General features: G+C 39.9%; 1 protein-coding gene across 3 annotated transcripts in view; it reads left to right on the top strand.

Annotated features, from left to right (window-relative positions):
* LOC147012191 (solute carrier family 22 member 6-B-like) overlaps positions 1–18,517 on the top strand; it is an 89,831-nt gene that overhangs the window by 48,360 nt on the left and 22,954 nt on the right. For 2 of the 3 annotated variants that reach the window (XM_085856017.1, XM_085856020.1), the window contains exon 8: positions 6,415–6,523. In XM_085856017.1, the coding sequence (XP_085712143.1) occupies positions 6,415–6,523 (109 nt within the window). Of the gene's footprint in view, positions 1–239; positions 630–6,414; positions 6,524–18,517 lie in introns of those variants that run through there. The other variant, XM_085856018.1, reaches the window with a different exon arrangement.

Raw genomic sequence — 18,517 nt, 5'->3', positions numbered from 1 at the left:
TGACATTTTGTGTTCTCTGGAATGATACATTTTTGAATTGAATTTCACTAATTACCCACTTTAAATCCTCTTTCAAAGAACGCTGTTTCAAGATAAATCTTTGTGTTTGTCGTAGTTATTTACTTGATACGTGTGTACATTTGCACGTGTATATTTATATTAACTGTATTACTCCAATGGTGCTTGGCAACGTTGTGTGTGTTATTGGTTATTGGTCGTTGGTTGTTTTCTCCATACAGGGTTTCCAGAAAGTGGAATGGAGCCCTCCCAGGCCTCAAAGTGTGTGTGTGTGTGTGTGTGTGTGTGTGTGTGTGTGTGTGTGTGTGTGTGTGCGTGTGTGCGTGCGTGCGTGCGTGCGTGCGTGCGTGCGTGCGTGCGTGTCTGTGACCGCTGTTTCTCGACAACCACTGGTCCGATCTAATTGAAACTTGCCAGATTGCTGGGGACCTGTGGATGTGCCTTTTCAAGGTTTGATATTAATCGGACAAGTGCTTCCCAAGTTATGGCCATTTATTTACCAAACCAATGAAAGGACACGTTGCTGCGTAGGCTGGTGTGCGGCCAGCCGACGATGATGTCACGTGCCGTGCCGGTTACGATGGGGATCGGTGCCTTAGTTACCGTGGCGTAGGAGTGGCAATGGTCAATGGCAGCGAATGTCATGGCAAGCAAAGACAGGGAGGTAAACTTGATTTTAATTTGGATTTTAATTAACTTGTGTGTGTAAGTATCACAACAGTTGTGACTTCAATGCAAGCGATAATTCGTGGAATGCATGTGAACAGTCCGTCCGGCACGCACCACTTCCGGATAGTGATGACTTCCTGTATTCTAATAATTTCTCGATTTCTTATGCGCATTTATAGATAAACACAATGCCCCAATCCAGTCGTCGTTCACGAGAGCGAAGGAACAGCCTGTGTCATTTCTGACTCGCGGTATGAAAGCTTTTTTGGTTTTTGTTGGGGGGGGGGTGCACGTAAGGGCACGCACGTACGGGCATGCGAGAGCGAAAGAACGGCCTGTGTGTTTGTTGCTGGCTCGCGGTTTGAATGTTTTTTTGGTTTTTTTAGTTTGCACGTATGGCCACGCACGTACGGCACGCGAGAGCGAAGGAACGGCCTGTGTGGTTGTTTCTGGCTCGCGGTTTGAAAGTTTTTTAGTTATTTTTAGTTTGCACGTACGGCCACGCACGTAAGGGCATGCGAGAGCGAAGGAACGGCCTGTGTGGTTGTTGTTTGTAGCTCGCAGTTTGAAAGGTTTTTTTGGGAGTTTTTTTTTGCACGTACGGCTATGCATGTATGGGCACGCACGTACAGGCATGTAGTATACATACAAGCCGGTAGGCGACATGGGTGGTCACTATATAATTGCATACTGGTCATACAGTTTTTGACGGATCGCGTTGAAAATTTTTGACAAAGAGGTTGATTGTCATGCGCATAAAAGCGCGGAAGCTGATTTGTGATTTTCGAATATTTTGTTTTTTGTATTTTTCAAAATTTCAAAGTCCCGTTACGAGGCAACTGTGGCGTCCATAACAATGGTGCTTAAAAGCATACAACTAGATCCTGGTATGAACCTATCAGTCAAGTATCATCAAAATTGGTTGACTCCTCTGGTCTCCAGAGCTGTCCATTACATGCATACAGACAGACGGAAAACCTCAGAATAACGGTAGTCTAGCGACCACCCAATATATATATATATATATATATATATATATATATATATATATATATATATATATATATATATATATATATATATATATATATATATATATATATATATATATATATATATATATATGCATATTTTTGCGGATGAGGGATCGGGAGCGAGAAGACCATGTGAGGGGAATGCTTCCTCGGGTTCCCACCAGACTCTCCAGAATCGCAGGCCATCGCACACGGATAACTCCATGACACGGCGGGTCGCAAACCAATCGTGAACTCCAATAACTCAACCTCGTGACTAAGGTTTATCGGGTTACCTAAAAATAATCATGTGACCTAATTACTGAGGGACATGTTCTTGGTACGCCTTGTCCGAACCGGATCACCTTACCGGATCAGATGCAGCCAAGCAACACTGCCAAGGAACATACCGGCTAAAAGAACGGATCGTTGGGAATAAAATCCTGGCTGGGCTAGGATATGGACCATGCTGGATCAATGAAAGAAACGACAACAACGAGATGGGAACATTTCTACACAATCATTTATTACAGGTAGGCGAGGAAAAATACGTGTCACAGTGAAGGTAGTTTATTGTTGTATGTAAAGCAGCGACAGAAAGAAATGTGCAGTGTGTCAATGAAACAAGCAACTTACTAAAGCAGCCACAGAGCAGACCTTTTCCGATATATCTTCTACAATCTCAACTTAAAGCTAGGACTTTAGCACATGCACATGCACACGCACACGCACACGCACAAACCCAATAAAGAGGAGTGCATTAGAAGAAAGGAGAGGATATGAGGCTAACAGTCTTCTTATACCTTGCATGGTTGACCGACTGCGCTAACCAGTACGTTTGGGGGGACGCTCCGCTAAACGATCCCTGCTTGATAGCTGGCGCATCCTCTACTGCTTGGCTATGGTGCTGGCGCAGCGCCTGCGCCGATCCAGAGAATGGGCGAGACTGTCAGGCATGAGGGAGGGACTTTATGTGGAGCCAGGTGAGTGGGTGTCCAACGTCGAGTGGCAGGCGGAGAAGGTGGGTGGGTGGAGCCAGCGGCGAGGGAGTGGAGATTCCATAGAAGGCGGAGATCAAGAGGGAGTGGGCGGAATGGTGGATGGGACTTGCGGAGCAGCAGGCGTATACAGGGATCGATCAAAGTCCAGGCAAAGATGATGAGGACGACGACGACTACTGCGGACGGCTTCGCGATCCACCCTTTATAGGCCCTGCAGTGCAGGGTGGGGCGCCACCCCGAAGTGATGCGTCGACACCCGAATTAGGCGCTCCCATTGGTCCCCGGCCACCACACAAGCTGGCCACCACTGCCGGAAACAGCTATCCTTTAGATTCGGCAAGACATCGCCGAGCTGTGGAATTGTCTCTCTCCAAACCCCGCGATATGAATCGCATTCCACCAAACTCCCAGGTCATGCTCCGGCGATTAGCCGAGGGACGCATTGGCCCTGCATGCTCACTCGGGCACCCCCGACATGCTGCGGTTGGCGCTGATCAATGCGCTTGCTTGTTCCGGACGCCATGCGGCTCGAGAGATCTGGGCCGTAGAGCATGCCCCTGTTTGGTGGCGGCTGCAATGAGGCGGGGGGTGCGGGAGGATGTCTGCCATCCGCGGAGGCATGCGAAAATCGAGGGTAAACTGTTAGTGACCCAGCGTGCAGACCCAAACAAAAAGGTGCGCTATTCGTGCCCCGTACAGTGCGATGTTAATATGCCATTGTAATCAGCGCGCAGACCCGAATGAAGAGGTGCGCTATTTGTGCCCGTACTGTGCGATGGATTGAAGGAAAGGATTGGATATAGTTATTAGGGTTGTAAAGAGCGCACCGTGTGCGTCCTGTACGGCATTGGGATTTGACGTCTGGTTCGACTATTCCCTTTGACATCGTATCTTGCAGCGGAGGATTTTTCCATGTTGTAGGTTATGTTTCCTTTGGCCTCCGCGAGGACGCATTCTTATCGTGGAGGATGTTGCTGTGGTTTGCAGAAGCGGCTGTCTCGGTGCGGTGCCTACTAGGATTTATTTCAGGAATAAGAGGAAGAGTTGGAATGAAGATAGAGATATAATCAGACCTAACTATGAGATCCACACAATGCACTTCATCTCGTTTTATCCATTAGCCCTTAGGGAAAGGTCTAACTGCACATATATCAATGAAATCTCACTATCTGCTAATGATCCTTCCTGGGAAAGCCACATTTCCAAACCGGCCTCCAAAGCCAGCCACCGACATGGGCATCCTCTTTCGTGCAAAGTCCTTCCTTGGTACACTTAAGCTCCTGACCACATAAAAAGCTTTCGTCCACAGCCTGATGGAGTACTTCTCTCAACTCTGGGCTGGTGCTCCTGCCTCTCACCTTTCTCAGCTTCATGCTGTGGAAACCAAGGCATTTAGGATCATTGATATCTCCCGCGATGATGCTGAGTCTTCGAGTCTCTCACTGTCTCACCACAGGCAGGTCTGTGGTCTTTCTGTCTTCTACCGTCTACTCTCCAGCTTCCCCCCCCACCCCTTTGCTCTGTCTGAGATATTTCGTCGACCGAGAATTAACAGGGTCTATCTGACATTTCATTCAAATTTAGAAGAAGTCCATGTAGAAGGGCAACAGAGGAAACTAAGTAAGATTATTTTATGTAACCTTTATATCTACCTGTTATGTAGCCCACGATATGAAAATAAAATGTTATGACATAGCAGCAATTCCACTTTGAATTTTTGATTTCATTTTTCTCAAACTTTACAAAAGTGTAGTTGGACCCTGTTAATTCTCGGTCGACGATTTCCTCACCATATCTCCGCAGGGCACTCAAGGTCCGCTAGCAACCCCCTTCTGGTAAAACTACCAAAATCAAGAATCACTGCTCACCTTCACTCTTTCATTCCTCTTTTCCCCACCTTTGGAACAAACTTCCACACTCTCTTCAATCCCACTCTTTCCTCCAGGTCTTCAAAACAGCTGTTCACCACCATCTCTTATCTTCCCCCATCCAAAACCACGATCTTTTCTCCCCCCGTTAATCCATCCCAAACCCACCTTCTTCAAATTCCCTACTTTCCTTCCTGAAAGTCTCTGTCGCATAAGGACCTGAAAGTCCCTGTCGTGTCCATCTTGTTTACCCCGTGTACCCCACCCCATCCCTCTCCCTTCCCCAGATCTCCTCATGTCTCTGTTCCCCAATGTTTTTCCCTTCCCTCTCCCACCACTCTTGTCTCCTACTCCCCTTGTTGTACGTTCTATGTGTGTTAGCTCTCATACGAGCCTCGACAGTGCATCCCAAAAAAATAAAAATCCCGACACCGTTTAGAATCCTGTGCGGGCACGGACAGGCAAAACTTGCTGGTTTAATGAAAAATCAAAAAGTTTGCATGTCCTGGATTATTGTATCTCGTTGGTAGAATATTTTGAACTCTTCTCTTAAAACAAACTCCACCAGTACCATAAAGTGTGGTTGCCTTTGTAAAAGCGTTTCATGAAAAAAAATCACTTGTGACAGTTTTGACATGTGGAGGATTCAAATATGATGTAGCGTGTGAGTATTACCTCGAATAATCTTGAAATGTGGTTTGCCGTACACTAAAACCATACACTTCAACATTTTTGAATTATTTATATTTTTATCTCTTTCTTGTCTGCTGGTCAATATTATCCTCATATCTCTCTTCATTTTCTGCAATGACGTCACTCGGTTGTTTATTTTTCCACCTTTACTCATTTCTATATTTTGTGATTAAACTATTGCGGCTTGTTCTTCAACCATCTACCCTCACAACTTTCATACTTAAAAAAAAATTTATTCAACAAGTATTTCTGACGAATTACATCCTCAAACTGTTTGATCAAATTCTCAGGTCGCCACTTTTATACACTGTATATCTATTTAACGTGATACTGCATTTGCAAGTTGCAACTCTCGAAAATGCTCGGACTGGAACAACTGGAAGGATGTAACGTAGAAGTATACGCACTCACCTTTGAGCTACCTATCCTGGGTTCAAATCTCTTACCCAGCTATAAACTGTCACACTGGTGTTTCGCTTGGATGGAGATGCGTCAATTTGTGTGCCGTCCATCGGAAGGACGTTAAGCTGGAAGACAAGTTTGCGAGCATTAGTTGGGGGATTTCAAAAATCCCACCGTGACTCGTGAAGAGTATGTGAGTAATTGCTTGCACCCCGAGATAGATTCCAAATTTCTCGAGTCGAACATCTTGCCTGGCCAGCCCGTTCCTGTTAAATGGGGCAAAAGACATTCCCCTTTACCAACCACACTAGAAGGTGGCAATAATGGGCCATTTAAAGATGAAGTCTGTAAAATACTGTGACTATAACACCTTATAATCCTGTAAGAGACTGCAGTGCATTTCTGGGACTCTGCTCCCTACAAGCAGGATGGCATAAGATTTCCATATTAAAGTTCCTATCTACGCCACAGTATTGCTCAATAATCCCCCTTTTCCACCACAATTTGTCACAACACGAAACTTTCACAGCAATTATTTAAATTTGTCTCACTTTACTGTTAGTTCTACTTGCTGACCTTGCTGTATCAATCAAGCTCTTGCTTTTATCCAGGATTAGGTCGAATGTATTTCCTGTTCGGCTTCTTGTTGAAATATATGGCCTCGTATTTCAACTCCTTAAACTGTGAATTTATATATTCATCTTGGTAATTGTGTATCCTGATCATTCTTGAAACTTTAATGCTTTTCAGACATGGTGATACTTCGAGCATCTCTTGCAGTTATAGGTAAAGGGTCTATTGCTGCCTCATTCAACCTCTTGTACTTGTTCACAGGAGAAATATTCCCAACCATCATGAGGTAGGAATATCATTTATACGACTGGATCTCGATCAAGAACACTATTGACATTAATTGAAATTAAAATCTACTTTGCAAAATAATGTGAAGTGTATCTTGTGTGGTGTTTGTGTACTGGTGTGTGATGTAATTAAGAAGAGAAATAACTTGAACTGCTACTTTAAAACTGTTGGCAGTGATGACCGGGTACCAAGACGTTCCACTTTGATCGGACACCTGACTCTGACCCATGACGTTTATGGTTATTCAATTTAATTTAGAATTGGATTAAAATAAATTTAATTAAAATTAAATGGAAGAGCAAATAGGTACAGTCCTGCATTGGAGTCATCAGAAGGAACCCGAACAAGCAAAAAGAAAAGATGAAATCATCACCAGGAACCTGGATAGGATTTCAGTTTCGGCTGCTACTCCTCTACCCTCAAACCCATCCAGGCACAGCCAAGTGAGCCTTATTCAAAAAAAATAAAAGAACCCAGTTTTAAAAAATCAAATAATTATGGCTATTAGTCCATGCGTGCAATCAGGTCGAGATTTAAAAAATATATTCCCCATCAATACAAGATCATAATTGTGAAGCTTCATGTCGAATGATGAAACGGTTCAAGAATTTTTTTTTTTTAAAGATTTCCGTTCAATCCAATATGACTGACAGACCATGCGACCTATCAGTTATTCGTAAACACCTTGGTATCCCAAAGATTTGAGGAGCATGTGGGTAAAGTCTCCCCTCAATCTGTCCAGCCGTTCTGGAGAAGACGTTTTTAAAAGATTTTAGGGTAAATCCAAAATGGCTACCAAATCATGTGACCGATGATCTCATCGGTGGGAGCACTTTGTCCCTCATGGATAGGTGGCAGTGTGACCGCTCCTCATTTTCATCAATGCCAAGGTGAGCCAATGAAAAAAGCCAAGAATTCACAAGGTTTCGGAAAAGCGATGATAATAGAAAACCTATATGCCAAGAAAACCTTTAGAAAACCAAGATGCCAAGGGGAACAACGAATAGCCAGGATCTTGTGAAAAAAGCCAAGGAGTGGTCACACTGATAGGTGGTCATAACTAAAGTTTTGCCTCGATCTGTTTAGCTGTTTCACAGAAGACTTTTGAAGGTTTTAAAACAAAAAATCAATATGACTGCTGAACCACGTTATCATAATATGGGAGTACTTGCCATGTGCCAAGTTTAAATTTTTTCCTAGGTGGGGTTTCAGAGATACAAAAGTCCAAGGTTTTCATTTTTTTTCAATATGACTACCACACCACGTGACCTATGATGTCATAATTATCATTACAACATTCTACTTGAGTTGTCGCTCCAATGGTGAAAATTTTGTTTCAATTCAACAGTCGGTTGCAGAGATAAACCGTACTCACGTTCTTTGCGACATACAAACAAACAACCAAACAGACAAACAGACAGACAAACTGACCCAAATGCAACGCCCTCTCCTCTGGTGTGGGTGATAAATTACATCTGCTCCCCCTCCATCCTGTCCCTCACCTCAAACAGCATTACTGCAAATTCTACCAAAGATGATAGCACGTCTAAACTCTGTCTTTGCCTCCAAATCTCATGTCCTTAACCTATGTGCAGCTCTGCATCCATTTTGCCCCCCACCCTCCCCCCCATGCCAAATGTCTACTGGACATTATATCCTTCCAATATTAGTGATACTTCGAGCTGTTCGTACCAGAACTGCTCAAAGCTGTTCTTACCCGAATATCCTTCCAGCATTCTACCTTCTTACCGGAGAAGGTAGAGAAAGTTCTGTCCAGCCTTGACCCTGCTTCAGCGATGGGCCCAGATGGCATCAGTGCCCATGTTCTCACCTCCTGTGCCACTGATCTTGCTTCAGCTCTATCTGCTTTTTTCATTCTGTCCTCCTTGGCTGCTTTCTCTCTGCATAGAAATCAGCAAACATCACTCCAATCAACAAGAAAGGTACAAAAACAGACTCGACCAACTATAGGCAAGTGAGCTTGCTTCAATTACAAGCAAAGTTATGGAATCCATCATTGCTTCTGATGTCTCTTTTCTGTTTTCAAACATCATGATCTCCGACCATCGGTTTAGATTCCGTCCAGGTCACTCAACTCTACACATGCTTCTGCTCTTCTCTCAGCAATGGTTGTATGCTCTCTATCTGACACAAGAGGTTATGACTGTCACACTGTACATATTTTGGGCATTCCAAATAGTCTAACATCATGCTTTGCTTGCCAAGCTCTTTGGCTGTGGCATAGAAGAGGCCACCTTCATTCCTGGATTTCTAACTTCCTTTACTCAGGCAGTAAACATGTTGCCATCAATGGATCCCTCTCCTTCCCTCTCCCAGTGGAGGCTGAAGGTCCATAAGGCAGAGCTTTGTGCCCAGTCGTGTCCTCATCTCAATAAATGATCTGTACGGTGCTCTGGAAATTCTTCTCTTCCTTTTTTGCAGATGACTGCACTGTGTCATAAAGTACCCCCATCCCTCTGTGAGACAGAACGCAGCTGAATATTTCAGCTGATCTGGAAATTATTATACACTGATCTGATAAATGGAACATGTCCTTTAATCCTGGAAAATCTCAATTTCACCCGATCACACCGGAAGGGTTGTCAAATGAACACTCCTTTCTATTTGGATGGTCATCCACTGGAAGAAGTTCAGTCTCTTGGAATTCTAGGCCTCACCAACAGCCATGACCTTTTTTGGACTAACCACAAAGCAAAGCTGGCCTCCAGATCCAACCACGAATTGGATATCCTCCTTCAATCCAGGTGTTTCCTTGGAAAATCATAACTACTCAGTCGACAACACCTTTGTCCATGACTCAATGGAGTACTGCTTTCTGCAATGTGGTAGCACCCAAGCATTACATGTCTCTCTTGGATTCTGTGGAATCCAAAGCTCTCAAAATTATTGGAATATATCGTGATGAGACAGAAGCACAAAATCTGTTACTTTCACATTGCAGGTAGGTTGGTGGTCTTTCTGTTTTCTACCAATTTATTCTCTGATATTTCTCCCTCTGCTATCCCAGTCTTCTGACCCTCCCTATGTTCTCCAGGATGCATGCATTCTTCCAGTAACCCCTCATGGTTAAACTTCTAAAATCCAGGCTGACTGCACCCCTAAACTCTTTTATTCCTCACTTCTCCCAACTACGTAACCACCTTCCAGAGACTGTTCTGTCTCATTCTTTCTTCCAGTGCTTTAAGCAAGTGTATCACCATCTCTTGTCATCCCCAATTCTGTCCCATGATCTTTATTACCCTCATTAACCTTTCTTTAAGCAACCATCCTCCTTACTAGTTTCAACCTTTCCTCACCTCCTCCATGTCATCTTATCCTGTTCATTCATTTCCTTGATGTTTGTCTCACTGACAGATCTACCTTGTCCTTCCATGAACTTTGCTCCTGTAAAGAGAGAATGAAAATGCCATTTTTTTTTCTCCAGAAGATCAGAGTTCATGGAAGAGCAAGAATCTACTCTATCCTTTCCCACTTTTCGAAAACAAATATGAAATCACCTCCTGGTCAGTTGATTGTGAAATCTTAATCTAATGAATGACTATTATTAAAGCACTGTTGATTTGAATGAATGGTGCAGACATAGCCCCCCTACTTTTGAGCTGTCCATTCTGGGTTCGATTACCAGCCTGACTATAAACTGTCAGATTAGTGTTTTTGCAGGCAGAGCATTACATCACAAAGTTCGTCCCTCAGATCAATGTTAAGCTGGGTGGCCCAACTAGCATTAGTTGGAAGATTTTGAAGATTCCACGGTGCAATCTTCCATAAAGAGTTGGCGAGTTATTGTCAGCAATCTGAACAAATGACAAATTCCGATCCAAACCACCTTCTGTGAAATACAGTCATGGTCAAAAATATTGGCACCCTTGCACTTTTTTCAAATAACTCACAATTTTCTCTAAAAATACGTTTAAATTGGCGGAAGTATTTAGTCTCCACAATTCTTCATTTCACTGTGAATATTACAGAACCTTTGTTTTTGATTCAGAACTTAATATATTATTTTAAATCAGAAAATAAAAATAAATGGTGTTGACAAAATTAATGACATCGTAGACTTAATATTTGGTAGCACAACCTTTGGACAAAATAACTGCAGTCAAGCACTTCCTGTATCCATTAATGAGCTTCCTTCACTTCTCTACTGGCAGTTTGGCCGACTCTTCTTGTGCAAACTGCTGAAGGGTGCCTTCTCTCAACTGCTTTTTTCAGATCTCCCCACAGGTGTTCAATGAGATTTAAATGTGGACACATTGCTGGCCACTTCAGAACAGTCCAACGTTTTGTCTTGAACCATTGCCGTGTGTTTTTTGAAGTGTGTTTGGGGTCATTGTCCTGCGACAAGACCCATGACCTTCGAAGGAGACCCATCTTTCTGACACTTGGTTGAACATTGTGCTCCAAAATACCTTGGTAATCTCCTGATTTCATGATGCCATGCACACATTCAAGGCACCCAGTGCCAGAGGCAGCACATCAACCCCAAAATATCAGTGAACCTCCTCCATGTTTGACTGTTGGGAAGGTGTTCTTTTCTTTGAAGGTTTCATTTTGTTTTCTGCTAACATAGAGATGATGTTCTTCACCAAAAAGCTCTAATTTGGTCTCATCTGTCCACAGTACATTCTCCCAGAAGGATTTTGGCTTGTTCAGGTGTGTTTTTGAAAACTCCAGTCAGGCTTTCTTATATGTCTCCCTCTCTCCCTCTCTCCCTCTCTCCCTCTCTCCCTCTCTCTCTCTCTCTCTCTCTCTCTCTCTCTCTCTCTCTCTCTCTCTCTCTCTCTCTCTCTCTCTCTCTCTCTCTCTCTCTCTCTCTCTCTCTCTCTCTCTCTCTCCAGTGGGGTCCTCCTGGGTCTCCTAACATAGAACCCCCTTTCGCTGAGTTGGTGACAGATGGTGCGAGTTGAAACTGTTGTACCTTGTGTCTCAAGGTCAGCTTGAGTCTGTTTAGCAGTTGATCGAGCTGCTTTCTCCACAATTCGAGCAATCCTTCACTGCAATATTCGATCAAGTTTTCTCTTGCCGCCACATCCAGGGAGGTTGGCTACAGTGCCATGGGCCTTAAACTTCCTGATAACATTATGTACGATGGACACAGGAACATCAAAGTCTCTGGAGATGGACTTGTAGCCTTGAGATTGTCCATGGTTGGTTACAATCTTGTGTCTGACCTCCTCAGATAATTCTCTGGATTTCTTTCTTTTCTCAATGCTCATTGCGGTACACACAGTGATACAAAACAGGAGAATGACTCCTTTTCTTGTTTGGAAATGGTTGAATGAGTGATTTTTATATCGCAGGCACCTGCAACTTACTACGGGTGAGTTAAATTCCAAAGTAAAGGAGAATCACCTGCTTGAAATCTAATTATTTCAACCAACTTCTCAAAGGTTCCAATATTATTGTCCAGACCATTTTAGGATTTCTGTATGGAATAAGCAAAGATGTAGTAATTTTTAAAGCTTTTTTTTGTTTTATTCCACTGCACACAAAATAAATACATTTATGGATACCAAAAGATTTTTTAATTTCAACAATTTTCTGGAGAAAATGGTGCATTATTTGAAAAAAGTGCAAGGGTGCCAATATTTTTGGCCACAACAGTAGAAGGCCTGCCCAGCCATTTCAGGAAGATACTGGCCAAAAATGCTCCCCAGATGACCCCATAAAGTGGTAATAATTGGGGCTGTTGAAGAATAAGTGGTAGTCATCATAGTTGTATGCCTGGTGTTGGCTTAATAGTAAGGGTGGTGGGCTTAGGATCTGAGGATCCTAAGTTCAAATTCCACTCTGCTGTTGAATTAATACCATGTGGGGCTGACTCAGCCTGTCATCCTTCTGAGGTCAGCAAAATGAGTGCCAGCTTTTGCTGGTATCCTGTGTTGGAGTAGTGACCTGTCCAGGATTGTGAGTAGGGTGAATATACTGATTCTGGCTCACTTTTCACCATGTAAATGAATGGGGGATTTTCAGCGATTCATATTTTGTTCCCTAAAAATAAACCCCCTTTTTATCCCAAGGTATATTTATTTGTCTCCCCTTTTAACTGAGGGAAACTTTTTTAAATGAAATAAACATGTTGTGTGGGGCAGGGGTTGGGGCAGGGGTTTGTGTGTGCAGGGGTTGGGGCAGGGGTTTGTGTGGGCAGGGGGTCGTTGTCGTTGGGACATGGGGTCGTTGGGTCGGGTTTATGTGGATGAGGTTTGATGTGGATGGGTGAATAGATGAGTGGGTGGGTGAATGTGCAGGTGGAGCTTGTATGGATTGGTGGACAATTTTTTTAATAAACCAATGCATATTGTTTAGCTCACTCATTGAACCTATAAAGATTTGTTCATTCTCAAATTCCTTCAAAAGTTTAATTTTGTTTGCACAATAATCCCCATCTAAAATATTTAAAAATAAAACATTTGAATCTTTATATTTTTTAAGATAACCCTTTTCCTTATTAAACTTTCTCTTATCATCTATTGTTTCTGATTCGCAATTTAAACAGAAAGAAGAATATTTATAAATAATAAGGGCTTATCTATCACAAAACTTGCAGAGAGTTAGTTTATTCTCCATAGTATTTAAGGGTTAAATTTTTAGTTAAAATAGAGTTTTGTTTAAAACCAAATAAAGATGTTTTCAGACACATTACAACGATTCCAAGAGATTTCAAGTGAAAAGATGGAATATGTAAAAGAAGTCAAACTAATAAAAGGAAAACATTCTAACTTTTGGATAGATGTTATTTCTAATTATTTATTCATCTGATATTGAGTTTGAAGGAACAGCATATGTTTTTAAAACGAGTGTCAAAGTTGTTTTTTCTCGAGTATCACCACTTGCTATTGAGATTATTGAAAAACTTCATCTAGAGTCTGATTCAAAGATTGATAAGACTCTTGATCAGAATGGTGTATTTTTTAATAATTTTCAGACTGATAAGGATATTCATAAGAAGGGTGTAAGAGGAATAATGAGATTTAGGTCAATTATAAACAGGGGTGATTATAATAAAATAAGCTTTCATTTAATAGAAATTGAGGTAAATTAAAGGGACAACCCATGCGTATCTACTCCTCAAATCAATAATGGTTAAAGCATTCTTGTACCCCTTATCATTATTGAGTTCAATCAAATCAGCAGACCAGATATAATCAACTTCCTTGGAATAAACCTTCCTTCTACGAAACTTTGTGAATATTGGTTTATCTAATTCATCAGATAATTGTTCTTCAGTCTTAATGACATCATTAGAGCCTATAAATTTTTTGAATTTCCAAGTCCAAGTTTCAATTCAGCACTGATCATCTTCTTCACGATGAACCTATCAACTTTTTCTCTCAAGGTTGGATTTTGTATCAGAGACAAATTATACAACATTTCTCTATCAGCTTCCTACTTTTCTTCCAAAGTTGTGGTATTCCCATAATCAATATCGTGTCTCATGCACACTTCATCAACCCTATTGATGGGCTTACTCCATGATTTAGGATTGTCTGCCTCATCTAATCTTTTTATCCAAGTTTGTGCCTGGACCACAGAAAGAATACCCTGGTAGATGTAATTCCCCTGGTATTTCACTAGTTGTAAATTTACTTCCTGATAAAAACTTTTGTATATCTCCTCCGAGTTTGTGTTTGGAGATAAATTGATTTTTTTTTTGAACCACTCACCGAACCTTTTTGTATAACCCTGTTATTTTTACTTTTAAAATATGAAATATTTTTAGTATTAGTTTTCTTTTTATATTTGAGACAACAACTCATTTATTTATGAGAAAAATTCATACAGAGTGCGAACACCTTTTTAGTTTCCAACATGTACATTTGAATCTTAATTTTTAAAACATAAAGAATCCTTAGAAATGCCTTCACTCTCCTCCATTTATTTAAGAAAAAAATGAAAAATTTAATCAAAGTCAATATCTTCTCCTTGACAATAGTCTTATCGAAAATATTGCAAATAGACTTGTCAATTCTTTGTTTTCCTCCTCGGTGAGTTGAGATTTATTTATTTTCTGTAATACCTCCAATCTTTTTTTAATCTCACTGGTTTCCATATTTTCATATTTATTTATTCTCGCTCTTTCCTCCCTCTCCTCCCTCTCCTCCTCTCTCTTCTCTCTCTCCTCCTTCTCTCTCTTCTCTTTCCTCCTTCTTTCTTCTCCCTCTTCTCTCTCTCCTCTCTCTCTTCTCTCTTTCCTCCTTCTCTTTCTTCTCCCTCTCTTCCTTCTCTCTCTTCTCCTTTCCTCCTCTTCTCTCTCTTCAACTCCTTCCTCATCCCTTCCTATCCTTGAATCACTTATACCCCATAGAATATCATATATGTATTCATCAGGATTTCTTGTTATTCCTGTATCCAAAATAATTTTTTTTACAACAGGAAACCAATAAAATTTCTTTTGAATTTCTAAAAGAGCCTTATGTTTTCTTAACTTTATAATTTTTTCATTATTTAACATTCTAATTAAATCTAAAGTTGTCGGTTTATCAACATCAGCATAATGCCAATCTTTTATTGAAAATACCTCATTCTTATGTTGTAGAACATATTTATTAAAATACCGAATACCCTTTTTTGAAGGTATGCTTGGACACAGAAATGATAATTTTCTTGAAGCCTTCTTGCCGTCATTTATGTATTAGAAATATATGTTAGAATAATATTATGACACGAAACTCCTCCCCATCTTCCCATAGTAAAATAATTTTGTATTTCCAGACTTATTATACATAATCCTGTTTTTTTCTGTTTTCATGATATAAAGAAGGGCAAAACCATTATTACATTTACCCTAATTAAATTCTTTGATTTGTTGTTTACTAATCGTGGCTCCACAAAACTCATTCTCTATACCAAGTGGATAATATTCTTCCTAACGAGACTGATTTAATTGTTCCAGGTCTTTTAGGTCAATTTTAAATGACCAATTATACCCTAAATCATTCATATCATACCCCCCTTGTTCTATTCTCAAACAAACGATACACCCTCCTTTATAAAAATTTATTTTAATTCGAACTGTGAATTCTGTATGACCTGGAGATAAAATCAACACTTCAGTTTCTTTGGAATACACGGCCGTTTTATTGAAGGATATATATTGTGATAAATCACTTGATCTCACCAAGTCATTCGCGTCAGTCGGGCTTGGAGAATTTTTTAATTTATAAGCATTTTTCATATTAATAATTTTGGTTATATTATATTTATGTCGTTCAGCCTGTGCCTTTGTGTAATAATTTGATAAATCAATATCCAGTTCTTGGGATACACCAAAGATAGAATCATCTTTACCAACATAAATCATTTATATTAGATTAAAAATAATGTCATAACATTTTTTATTTTGTTGAGTTGAAATAATACATATAGACATAATTGACCACAACACTTGGAATTTAATTCTTGGACTTGAAATGTTTGATAAACACCATTCTGTAAGAATTTTATGACTTCAACAGGTGGTGGAAGACCAAAACTATCAAAATAATATTTGTCTTGACTATTAAAAATACAAACCCAATGAGAACCGTTCCCATTATTATCTTCTAAGTTCATAATAATATTCTTTGTATGTTTAGGCACATTTGTTAATTCATCTCTCATACAAATAACCACATTATGAATTTTAAATTTCTTACAATATTTGACCAGTTGTAAATTTGATGTTGTATTCTTTCCCAATTCTTTAAACCACTCATCAATGCTCATTTATTTATTAGAAAGATGTAATCCATTACCCCTTTTCGTTAATTTTACACCTGCTTGTGCGATAGAAGAAAGCATATCTCCAACTAACAATCTCACTTTATCAGGCAGACCTTCAAATTTCTCAGCAAAATCGACAATGACACCACTTCCACTAATTTGTTTCTCCAACTCTTTGTTATGTCTTTCCAATTCTTTTTGAGCCCAGAGTTGAGCTTTCCTTTCGTTGGCAGTTTTCACCGCTGTTGAAATACCAGCCGTCAATGCTCCAACTGCACTTAAACCAGCAAATAAAGGAATTAGAAATGGGAGAAATCCTCCACTCGTCTCTCTTATTGAATATTTTTTCAACATTGGTTTTGTCATTTTAATTTTAAGTGAGCCAGTATCGTTCAAGATTTTAACCTGTTCTCTTGTGAGCAAAACATCAATTCTTACTGCTCCTTTTCTCTAAATTGTATTAACGTTAATCGTACAAGGCTTTTGATTTTGAACACAAGATGATAGTTTATGAAGATTGATTTGATTAACATATACCCCAGTTGGTACTTTGCCACTCATTTATTTAACAAAAAATTATGTGAGACTAATCATCACACCATTATCTGTATTAATCTGCAATTCTGTTTCTTCCAAAATTAAACAATATGTATCAACTTCTTCACTCTCTCCTCTTTCAATGTAAAGGGAAGTATCCACTCGATTAGACTTTATAGTTTCCTTTTGAGCACTCAGGTCAAACGCATTGATTGTATACAAACTTTTAAATGCTGTCATATCCACAATAGGTTCTTTATTTCCATTACTTTCACACACACCTTTTGGTAAGACTTGTATGCTTCAGCAAAATCATTTTTTTCCCAATTAATTTCCAATCTATCTCGTGGATAAAATGCTCCATCTAGAGAAGCAAGAAGTTGTTTCACCTTAGCATTATCACTCAATGCATTATTCTTATCAGTAGCAGTATTGCCATCTGTTGTTTTTTTTTTAAATGATCCACAGATATTGTGGCTTTCCTTCCAGAACACCCAAATTCCATGTGTAAGTGGTTTGGTTTAGTTTAACGTGTTGACATCTTCTTTTGAGTTATGATACACTGAGTGGTTTCTTTGAGTTCAGTCTTCAATTCAACATCTCTTCTGTTTTAACATTAGGAGTATATTCACTAATATACAAACTAATTTCATCAATTACAAATTTATTCTGATCACCAAAAGCACTAGCAACACCACAAAGTAATCTATTTTCATTATCATTCCTTTGGAGTTGAAATCTAATTTTAAGACCATACAGAACTTCATCATGATCACAAAATCCAAAAATACCTTTAAGAGGAACTGCCACAGTAAAACTATTAACTGCTTTTGTATCATCAGTATACGTTCCTTTCCTTTGAGTATATCGAGGGTCTGTGGTGGTTCCCGTTGACATATCAGGAATAAAACCTTCGACAGCCCCCTTTTCCATTCTATCACTGAATGTATATAGTGTAAATTTCATCATTTCAGATACAGTAGAGACATAATCCACCGCTTAAACTTCTTGTGTTCCAATGTACAAACGAACACGTTCAAACCTTTTCCAGAAGAAATCATTTACGAGTGTAGCGTTTGTGTTATTCCCATCCTTATCTTACAAATCTTACAAATAACAAATCCTTATTGAATGCAAATTTACACAACAAGAAACTTTCAGATAGATTCAAATAAGTTTGTTGATAATTTATTTCAAAACCTTTTGTACCATTTGCATTCCAGTCTGTTCCAGTTATTGCTTTTACCTTGACGTAATCCTCTTTTTTAGTGGAGTTTGAGATGACAATAGTATCATCCAAATCATAGATACTATCAATTGCTTCCATACTTGTATTTATTTAGGAAAAAAGATGTTAAAACTTTTGAAACCCTGACCCAAGTATTTTAATTATTTACTGTCATTCTTGGGGGGCCCACTGAGTTTTGCCTTTCCTAATTTCTTTAATTGCTTGTAATTTATGAGATTCGTTTTGGGCATCTGTTATGCTCTTTACAGCACCTGCTACATTTCCCACAGCAGAAGCAGTTGAACCAATTAGGTCTTTTTGTTGAAGAATAGTTCAACCAATACCCATTAGAGTATCAATTATCCCATCTCCTCTAAATTGATGTTCGACACCCCTTTGTCTCTTAGGTTTATAGTATCCTCTACCAAGACACATACCTTCACCCTTGTAGTATGGGGAAAGGAACATCCCACCCCCTGCAATTATTTTATATTTTCCCAACTC

The sequence above is a fragment of the Eptatretus burgeri genome, chromosome 15 (genome assembly GCF_056783735.1).
Source record: "Eptatretus burgeri isolate ZD-2024b chromosome 15, Ebu_testis_v1, whole genome shotgun sequence".
Taxonomy (NCBI): Eukaryota; Metazoa; Chordata; class Myxini; order Myxiniformes; family Myxinidae; genus Eptatretus; species Eptatretus burgeri.
The sequence above is the reverse complement of the archived record's forward strand: the minus strand, read 5'-3'. Positions and strand labels throughout refer to the sequence as shown.